This window comes from Notolabrus celidotus, chromosome 2 (assembly GCF_009762535.1).
Source record: "Notolabrus celidotus isolate fNotCel1 chromosome 2, fNotCel1.pri, whole genome shotgun sequence".
NCBI lineage: Eukaryota > Metazoa > Chordata > Actinopteri > Labriformes > Labridae > Notolabrus > Notolabrus celidotus.
Genome location: NC_048273.1, coordinates 34,670,430 through 34,681,355, shown reverse-complemented (window position 1 = coordinate 34,681,355; position 10,926 = coordinate 34,670,430). Strand labels below are relative to the sequence as shown.

Here is a 10,926-nt window from a genome sequence, read left to right as displayed (position 1 = left end):
AAAAATTGTAAGCATGATAAAGTTTCCATCTCATTGCACTGAGTCCTGGCATCATGCAACAGACCAATCCCACCAGCTAAGTCACTAGAATTTCATATTTTTGTCAATTTAAATCTCAAAAGCCTCAATGGACAAACACAATAGTGAGTTTAAACAAATCAATACCGGCAAAAAAAAAAAAAACAATCTTGCTTCCCTACCTTAAGCTGCTCTTCCTTCTAATGTTCCCAGCTAATACTTAGGTTCTATTTCACGTCAAGAAGCTATCACAAAGAGTTTTCAGTCATCATGTACGTCTGAAGAAGTCAAAGTGGAGTTGAGCTGATACGAGTTGCAACGGAATAAAGATAATGACCATGTGTTGGACAAGACACAAAAAAAGCTGACGTAGGATAGGAGGCAACGGGTTTAGGTAAGATTCAGTCTGTGCATTAACACACACTGGTCAACACTTATCTAACAACCAATGAAAACCGCAACGCAATAGACATCAAATGTCTTATCCCTCGCCTTCAGAGTCTGCGTTTAGTTAGATACCTGCGTATAATGATAACTACAAAATGTGTTATTTCATCTCAGGAGTTGGTGGAGACCAAAACAGAGCTGAAATGAGAGGGATATTCAACTTACATGTTCAGGATCACCATCTAAACACAACTCCTCATAAATGCTCATATTGATTAATCACTGCTGATTGTGTATAAAGGCAACTGTCTACTAGTATACCTTATTAGCATTAAAGCTAATTGGTTAGCATTATGGTGAGTAGCAAAAGGAGCCATAGCAGATATACAGCACTATTGTTCATAAGTGGCTCATATTCGAGGCCTGGAATCCTAAACACGGTCCAACGTTACGAACACAATGTTTAAAAAATATAACCTAAACCATGTTCATTTGTTTTAACTTGTTCTTTAACTTTGCTTCTTTCTTGAAAACATATAGTTTAAAATGTAGTTTGAAGGTAGGTTGAAGTGTGTTGGGAATATTTAGTGATCAAATTCTACATTGAAACTCCTTGCTCCCTTGCTCACCCCTCACGTCAGGGGAAATTTCAGAAGGGACGATGGTCTTCAAGGTCAAAAAGATCCTGTCATGCAGTATAAGTATGACCCTCCATCTGTAAAGTTTTTACTATCAAGAACTTCCGTCATTACAGATTCATTTGTGCACAACTACTCTCTTTGTTTTCTTCTTCATGTTCCAACTGGTGCATTTCTGGCGGCCATTCACTAAACAGAAAAATACTTATGGCCCTTCCCACATTGCTGTTCTGTTACTGTACAGAGTTGGTGGTGCAAGACGGCAGCCTCCGTTGAAGGAAGTCTGCTCCTTATGTAAATATAAACTGCTCATTCTAAGTAAACAAAAACAAATAGTTTCATATTCTGAGATTTATTTACTGATTTAAATAGATCTATGAATGTTACATTCCATTTCTAAGCAGTCTGTTCTGCGTATCACTACACACTGCACCTTTAAGTTTATAAATATTTGAACATGAATGAATTTGAGAGCTTAATTTATGACAAGGACACTGTGCTTTTTGTGAGGGGTCAAAAACCAGACCAGGAACCACTGCAGTGATAAAACAGGAATTTGTAGCACAGTTTAAGCTTCTGCAAAGTTGTTGTAAAATGATATAGTCCATTGGGTCAGTCGCCAGTACCTGGAAAAGCCAAACGTGTTGCCAAGTGCATGCACCTGTATCAGCAATCAACCATGTGAATGGTTAATTACAACCTTCTCAACTTTCTAGCAGGTGCTTGGTGCCCCTATTAGCTCATATCTATGGTGCTGATGACCACTGATAATGCCCATTCAGTCCAATGATAACATCAAAATGTGTGGTGCATGTTGTTTTGTGCTTTGTTTTCAGTTCCAGACCCAAACCTCAATCTGTATGTTTGTTCCTGGGAGAGTCAGTGCTACTGGAACCAATCACAATCCTAAACAGAAGTCATTTCAATTTCTCCTCAGCCCCCATTCCTCCCCAGCACACTCCCTTAATGTCAGCGCTGTGCTCTGTGAAACACCACCAGAATTTGAGTCTGTCACTTAAAATATAATGCCGTCAGATCTGTTACTTTAACCTTGAAGCAATTAGCTGTTGCTGAGCCGTAATGAATCCTGACATCACTCCGCTGTGATGAAACCCCTAATTGCTCTGTAAAAATTGAAGCTTTTGACATCACTGCTGACAGACTTTTTTCTTCTTGGTTGTGCGGTCGCATGTGACGGCGCCTGGTTGAAACTTGAAAGGTAGCGGAGCTTCTCTGCCATCAGCTGTCCTGTCACTTGACAAAAAGAGAGAGGGAAACTGGCTGGATTTGCTGAAATGATGAGGCCATTTAAACTCTGATATGTCGCAGCTATAAGGCATCATTCAGCGGGACGGTTGCAGATGTCCGTGCTAGTCTGGGCTCAGACGTGAGGTGGGTGTTTATAAGATGACGAGTGGATGGCTTACAGGCAACGTGTCAACAAGTCTGAGAGTCCCTGCTTTTAAAAAACAAACTTAAGCAGCATTTAAGTAAGAGGAAACTATAAGGCAACTTTTTTTAAAATCTCATACATACTGGTATTATTTTGTTTCATCAACACAGAGGGACAGAGGTGACATGTTGCCAGGTCAGAGAGCATGGCAACCCTTCATATATATGAAAGAAACTGTGATTGATAATTGTTTTTAGGTCTGTCAGTTGCACAGAGCTGACCTCTGTGCAACTCATGTTTCTGGGATCACAACAAAGATTGCTGAAAAGACGCTTTTCTGGCATCTCAAAATAACAAGATCCTACATTTGAAAGCTTAAAAATTAACTCTCGTCAATTTTAAGTACGAAACACGTGTTTCTGTAGTAAGCCACGACATGTCAGAGTAAAACTCATTTTTGCCCTTGTTTAATGTAAGATCTGCTTTTCAGTTGGAGAGAAAGATTGGGAATTTATTTGAATGAGCTCCAACTGTTCAGGATAAATAACTCTTAGACAAAAACCTTATAAACAATGATGGGTTGTGGCAGTTTTGCAACATAATTAAATATTAAATCTTACCTGAAAATGTTTACGCATGAAGATGATCTGTAAGATTAATGAATGATAAACATGGTCTATTTCCCCTTATTTTAACATACTTTTGGTGTTGTCTTTTGATAATCATTTGATAAGGTTGCATGTCCACAATAAATGGAAAAAAATAAAGCACACAACTTACACATTTCCAACCATAATTCTGAGTTGCCTGCTGCACCTCTCAGGACCATCTTGCAGCTAGAGGCTAGCACTTACAGCATGTTTAAGGTTTGACATTTGGAAAATTGGAAGTAAACCCTCAGATTTCTGTTTCAGAGTGCTGATGATTGGAAAATAGTTAAGGAAGTGCTTGCGGAAAAATATCAAGGCTGACCATCAGGCTCTATTTTCCCCCAGGTTGACTTTGATGTGCTTTGGACTGTGATCAGTCCATACACTAACTTGATGCATGCACTTGTTCAGGTGGCAGAAACAGCTACCCCCAGTTAGCGCTCAGATTTTATTTTCCAGCAGAAGCAATCATTGTAAAATGTGATACGCCTTGTTAACGCTGCTGGTCAAATGCTTATTATGCAGAGTTTGAAATCCTCCTGCAGGCTCCTTAATGAAAAGGTTTGTAGTAACGTGCATCAGCACATGGGCAGACAGGCAGGGGAGCGCTCACAGCAGCTGTTGATTACAGTGTACAAGATGTATAGGAGAAGTTAGCGAAGATTTTTTGGGAGAAGGGGGTGGGGTTAAATTTGTGTTTAGTGAGTGATGTAGGAGATGTGATAATGAGAGGCCAAGGAGAGCAAGTGTTACCTCATTATTGTAATGAAAAAGATATCCCACCATTACATCAGTTGGAAAAAATGGCAATTAAAGTGCCCAACGAGGTTCCTTGAGGCAAGAAGAAGAAAACGTCTCTCTAAAGCCCATCTGTTGTGGATAATATGCGCCATGTAAAAGAAAGGCCTAATCCTCTTTATTCAAGTCTGCTGCGCTTTTTTCCACCACTGATTGTGTTTTCTCAAGTATTGCTCTTCTTATCCCAAAAACTCCGTTTGGATTCAGCAACAAACAGAAGAATTTTATGAAATTTAACTCTGCGTCCCCAGAATTTTCTAAAATATCTCAAAGGTTGTGTTTAAGGTTTGTCGGTTAAAAACCTCTCGCATTGTAACGTCTTCAAACCTCATCCAGCGCGGATTTAAATCATAACACAAATATTTTACATTTATTTTGCTGTTGACCGAGTCAATAACAAATGCAGGACATGCCAGGAAGCCTCAAGCTGACAGTTTAACTCAGCCTCACAGTGACCCATTTCATACTGACTGAAAGCTGCTTTGTCTTGAGCGATAAATTTGCGCAACTGCTAAAAGAAAATCCAGAAAAAAATTATAGCAACGCCCAAAATTACCAGGTAGCACGAGCAGTCAGCATCCTATTAATTCAGTGCTGCTGTATATGGCTTAGGCTATTATTAATGAATTGGAACAGCCCGCACAACCGCCGACACCCCCAACCCTCCCACCCGCAGAGTGCAATAAATAAATGATGCTGCAGAAGTCATGCATATGAACAACATGCGTCGGCTCTATACTGCAGTAATGGGCACAAGCTGTAGGGTCAATATGGTAGGCTAATATTTTTCAACAGTGCTGATATAGGCCAGGGATGTTTTCGCACTAAATTCCAATAAGGCCAAGAAGGAGCGATTCATCCTGCAATGCTCTGACGATTGTTGGCTTTATTATCCATAAAGCTTGAATTTAATGAGAATGGACGCTGTATTTAGTGTAATTAGTCTGAGTGTACTGTACGAGGAGCGCGCCATAATTGTGCTGTGGACACTCCAGCCAATAATAATCGTGATTCTGGTTATTTAGTTAAGCGCATGTAATGGGTCTAATGTGTACTTAAAGGAGAAGTCCACGCATTCAAGCTTCAGAAAATTAACCCAGCGAGACTGTGCGTAAAATGACACAGAGAGAGTTGTCCATGCAGTGAATGACAAGCAGACGGCTTAAACAGGCGACATTCACATGTGTTCAAAGTATTAAGAAACAGATCAACTTAAGCCTGTGTTTACTGCTACCACTGGCAAACTGTCATGTGTGAGTTTTTTGGCTGTCGGTCCGTGTGCATGACCGCTTTGCTTAGCAGATAAATATTTAAATTACACTCCAGAACGGGCATGTAAATTCCGCAGAGTTGTATTTTTTTCTAATATGAGCTGAATAAAAATATCTACAACCAAAGAAAAGGCAAAAATACGCGCTCATAAACTCTTCAAAATGCAGTGTTAAAAATATAAAAATGAAGTGTGTATAGCTACTTTAGGTTTGCATACATTCTTTGCTTTTTATACAAAGCAGCAAAGGTCAATTTGGCTCACTGTAATAATGTTCAAAGAAGAGAAACCCAAACAAACGAGCCCCGAGGCGCTAATTCACACGAAGAGCCTCCCCACCATATTCTCCGGGGTGCGCGCTCAGAGGAGGCTAAATAAAATCAAAGTGTTTTGATAACATTTAATTTCACATACGCGCTCTATTTGTTTAGCTGTGCTCTTGAAGAAGCAGTTTGAACAGTACAGAAACACTTGGGCAAAAACGTTGAAAAGGAAGAGGAGATGATCACTTTTACGCACAAACTTAAAAAATTAAATCTACGAAAAGGTGCCAAATGACGCACACACGCAGATGATGCAAGAGGGATGCAAAAATTTAAAACGACACAGAGAAATAGAATAATGTGAATTAAGGTCACATCAGATTATTTCCCCTGGAAACTTCCTGAAACAAGTTCACCAACCGCTATTGGTTATTGTGACTGAGCAGATTATCTGCATGTTTTTTTTCTTGCAGGCTTCTTGTCCTGGTCGCTCACGCTGAGAAATTCAGGCTTATTGTCTGCTGCGCTCCCAGGGAACAGCTGCTAAGCCAAGGCCACATTCCCAGTATCCCCGACTCATCAAAACCATTCAGCCCAGCACCAATCAGCTGCTGCGCATCCATATGTATATGTGCTGCTAAACACAAATATAAAGGCGTGGAAAAAAAAGTGACCTCTAGTCTGTTATCAAGTTTGAAACTAATTTCCGTCCATTTTTGAGACCATATGGTGCAATAGAAAATCATTCACGTTGGTCTATTTCAGTCATTAAAATAATTCAGCCTAAATAATGTAGGGGATTATGTGGATTAAACGCAAAAACAATTGTAATGACACAATGAACTGCCTACACATTAGGTTGCTGTATATATTTTTTAAAAATAAGATTAGACAAAAAACAGAAATATTTGAAATGTTTTTATAATAGGCCATAGATATTCGGATTTAATCGCTAATAAACTATTCAGAGTAATCCAACGCCCGAGTTGATAAATTAATAATCTGCTTTTGATCAAGTTATTTTTACTCTTTTTGCAGCTCCTCGTTTGAAAGTTTGCGTAAAAAATGAAATTTAAACTCTCCTTTCAACAGAAACATCTACAGTCGAATTAGTATCATTACTTCTTTATTCATTCCGTTCTTCTCCATCTAATAAACTTTATAAGTTTATTTGCTAATGTAAGTGTATTTGTACAAAAGACAAACAAACAAACAATCAGACATGAGCAGTCCTGGTGTCTGTCTCGGCCCGGACAGAAAGTCTTTATAGGACTGGGCTTTTTAGGCCTATATTAAATACCTCCTTTACTTCTGTAAATGTCTTTAAATGTGTCTTTTGGGGGGGGGGAGAGAAAGTCCTGCAATGTGGATCCGATGCAGTTACTCACATCACATCACGTGTTCAACCAGGTTTCTGGTCATCGTCTGTGCTCGTCTTTTCTCGTGTTTTATCGCGGAATCGGTGTGCCGGACATGGGGTTAGAGAGGGGGTTTAGTGCCGGTTGCCCCCCCGGCCCAAGGCCATGAATGAGCACCCTCGGGACCAGAGGTCTCTGGAGACCGGGATGCGGGGCGGAAGGAGTCCGGTACATACTGCTGTACATGGCTGCGGCCGCCGCGGCTGCCGTCGTGCTGTCCACGGTGCCCAGCAGGCTCGGGTGGTAGAAATATGGCGACGGGAACATTCTCTGTAAGGCCGAGTAGTTTCCTGCTTCAGCCAGGAGCTCTAATCCCACCGCCGTTTGCCTCTTCCACTTCGTCCTGGAAATCAGATCAAAATACAACAGATGAATTATTTAATCACTGCGCTCTTTCCTTAAATCCCCAAACGGCTCTTTAATTGGCACGCAGAGGCCTAATTATGGCGCGCACCAATTTATGCGTAAGGTTTAATTAGGCAAAGAAAAAATTGGGAAATACCAAGATACAAGTCTGAGGTATCTTCTGATGATGTGCTTTGGTCCAAACTTATCAAAGCACACTTCTCTCCCACATCTACCTATTAACCCAGACTCTATAATTAAGAATATAATTACACCTTTATTTTGGAGAGTCGCAGGCAAAATATAAAAAAAGTTGCATGATTTAAAATCTGCGGGTGATATAATTTTAATCAACACAAGGATTTTTTCCAGCGTGTGGATTAAAAACAAAAAGTGTTGGAACATTTTAAGCGACACTTTTAAAAATGAAAACATGCAATAATTTAATGTTTAAATACAATATGAACATTAGTGATGCTGTTGGCGTAAAAAAAAATTTTTTTATCAGGATAAAAACACATTTACAGATATTTTATTTTCTCGTTTTTTCCCAAATTCAATCCGGACATGAATCAGCAATGACTTTTATTTTGAAATGATAATATTGACAACATGAGGACAGCATGAATTAAATCAGGCTGTACAATTTAGAAATGTGAGTTTTTAACTCAAACTGTAACTGCAGTAAATAACCGGGCCTACCATGGACCGAGAACGATTTGAATACGTTTAGAATAAAATCCCACACAGAGTGTGCATGGCGAAAACATTGTCGGTAAAATCGTAGGCAAAATAAAACCTTAGAACATGTCAAATGTTTAACTGGTCGCCTAATAAATAATCCATGGTGTTTAATAAAAATATATTGAAGATAAATTTGACCAGTGGATAGAAAATGTCTGTGTCCTCAGAGGAAACATTTGGTGGTGACTCTTTAATTATTTAACAACTCCCTGAACACACTGAGATCATTTAAAAAATGATGAAATGTTACAGTACATGTCCAGATGATTTTAAAACTGTTGACATGGATTATTTCCCTGATAAAAAGACTTGAAACTCTCTGTTCTTGCACCTGAGGGACCTTGTTGTGTATGTGTATGTGTGTGTGTCTGACTCGTGTGTGTGTTTGTTGTGTCTGCACTTAATGGCTCGCTCAGTGATGAGTCTGTGCTTTCCTACCGTCTGTTTTGGTACCAGGTCTTGACTTGTGTGTCTGTCAGGTTGAGAGCTGCGGCCAGGTCCATGCGGTCCTGCACGCTGAGGTATTTCTGTCGCTCGAAGCTCCTCTCCAGCTGGTTGAGCTGGTGGTCGGTGAAGGCTGTCCGTGCTTTGCGAGGCTTTTTCGTGCGCATCGGAGGACTGTCTCTGCTGCTGGAGATCTCTCGGTCTCCCTCTTCTGTAGTCCAAAAACAAAAACATGATTAGTAATCGGGCCTGCTTAGGAAATGATTAATTTGCTTGTCTAAAATTTCAGTTATTCATATTATAAATACTGAGCTCAAGTACGTCAACAGTAAATCCTCACATGCCTCAGGACAAACTTTACAAACTTCCGTAGCAGGCTAATTCTTCCTCAAAGTGTTGAACTCATGCGTGTGGTTCAGGAGCAAAGCAATAAAAAGGCATTTGTGTGAATTTGTCATTTGAAGTTTTTTGCTTCTTTTTCTTCAGAGAACGAGAAATCAATATGTCAATCCATCTCTATTTGTAGCTGTGTTTCAGTGCTCCATGATCCCCCCTCCAGGAAGAACAATAATCTCTCTAATTGACCCACTAGGGAGGCCTCGCGCGCGGGGAAAATCACCAGGCTTACATCTGTTTTCACATCTATTAGACTAATAAAGGAGGCTGAGAGCCATACAAAGAATAAGACACAATAATAATATTTATTTTTTTCATTGTAATTATTATTAATAGTTGCTCTTTAATTTTTATATTTTTGGTCGAATCCTGCGCAATGTTTTGTTTTGTTGGCTACACTTTTTGTAGCCTAGAATAATTTTCTTCAGTGTTACTTTATCAAACAAAACAACTACTATACAATCTCTCTTGAACAAGAAATAGATATATAAATGCTCTTACCGTTGCATTTCATTTCACTCTGTATGTCGTCTCTTTTGTCTAACTTGCTTCTGTTTTCGTCTTGTTCCAACTTGGGCCTGAAGCCGTCCGGAGCCGTGGCACTTTCTGGTTTTGGCGTGTGATGTGGTGAGGAAACACTGGTGCTGTAAGGTGCACAGGCTGCCAGTGGTTTACTGTCTCCTAAAATGTCTTTGATTAGAAACGAGGAGGTGGCAGTCCTCGGGGCGCAGCCGGCCCCGGCGAGCGGCTGCTGCTGTGGCGACAGCGGTAAACTCTGCGCCTGGTTGTGGAGATGGTGGTGATGCTGAAGGCTGTCCTGGACCAGATGCGCTTCGGCGGCGTGCTCCATGGTGACCGAGATGGGGGATGAGGGGGCCGTTCCCACAGTGTCTATCTCCGAGCATGGTGACGGGGTCGCCTGGCTCCTGAAATCCGCTGTCCTGCTGTCGCCGAGCCGAAAGTCTCCGTTCATTAGCACAGGGTTACCAGAGTTTGACGCGCCGGATAAAATAGTGTCTATCCCAAAACTCGACCCGCTGGATGCTTCCATGTTAAGAAAGGAGAGAAGAAGCCTTCATAACAACAGTGAGACGCTTCTCCTCAGATCAGAAGAAAGTCAGCAAAATTAACTCGGAGGTAGAAAAAAAATTAAAAACGGAAAGAGCTGACAAATAAACCCAAGAGAGAGAGAAAATCCACGTTTAGAAGCGGCTCACACAGCCGGTGTATGGTCCAAGATGTTACATTCAGGGAAAATGCGGAAAAGCAAAGTGTGGGTCTGCGTAGTCCACGTCGCTTTTTGTGTTTGGATATTGAACTTTGTGTTAAAAGTTGAGGCGTATAGAGAGATATACATAGGGCTGACTCCTCGACATCAGGCTCCCCCTTTTTGCTGCTAATCGCTCCAGTGTTGCTCTACAATGACTTCCTATACTGACGTCACGGCCCACGGCGAGGGGGAATTAATATTTTCTCCTTTATAATAAACACTCGACGCCTTTCCTCTCCTCAACCCCTCCTCTCCTCCTCCCTGCGCTGCCATTGGCTCACATCCTGACCGGCTCCGGCACCACACCAATCAGGGAGTTGTTTCTTTATCTAGACAGTTCAAGCCAACCATTGAATTGAGTTTAATTCTGGAATAGGTCTTTTTAAAAAAGCTGGGAAAACAGGCATGTGCTTTAAGGCCATGCTTTAAATAGTTTTTTATTCAATTTCATAGAAAAGACTAAAAAAAAACGGTGGATAGAAAGAAGAAAAAATAATGATGACCTTTAAATAATTTGTTTGAATCAAACTGAAAGGCAAAAATCCTGGAGTGGCTGTACAGCAGCTCCAGCTCTATGGCAGAATCAATCATAAATATATAATTTTTCTTTACAAATCATTTAAATATTGAATCTTTCCAGAATATTTATCCATCTTGTTAAACTTTCCAAAGCAGATTAGATGTGAGTAATAGTTTAAAAGGCTCAGCTGCTGTCATTCTTTAAATTAGTGAAAATGCAGACCTTGTTTTGAATGGAAACATTATTTAAATATGACTTTTTAAATTTGAAAATTCGTTCCTGCTCGCGCCCTGCATCTTGTGCGCTCGCGGTGTCACGGATGGCATCCTTCTCTCTGGATATATTCACAGAGCGCGAGGTCGGCAGATTTAG

The 10,926-nt window shown here is 40.5% G+C and overlaps 1 protein-coding gene across 1 annotated transcript; it reads right to left on the bottom strand.

The window, feature by feature from the left end:
- Nucleotides 1–6,530: 6,530 nt before the first annotated feature.
- barhl2 (BarH-like homeobox 2) lies at nt 6,531–10,194 on the bottom strand. The gene is made up of 3 exons (XM_034699553.1): nt 9,266–10,194; nt 8,363–8,579; nt 6,531–7,178 (listed from the first exon to the last, which is right to left on the bottom strand). Exons 1-3 carry the CDS (start codon nt 9,813–9,815, stop codon nt 6,866–6,868), a joined length of 1,080 nt encoding a protein of 359 aa, XP_034555444.1. The 5' UTR covers nt 9,816–10,194; the 3' UTR covers nt 6,531–6,865.
- Between the last annotated feature and the right edge of the window lie 732 nt (nt 10,195–10,926).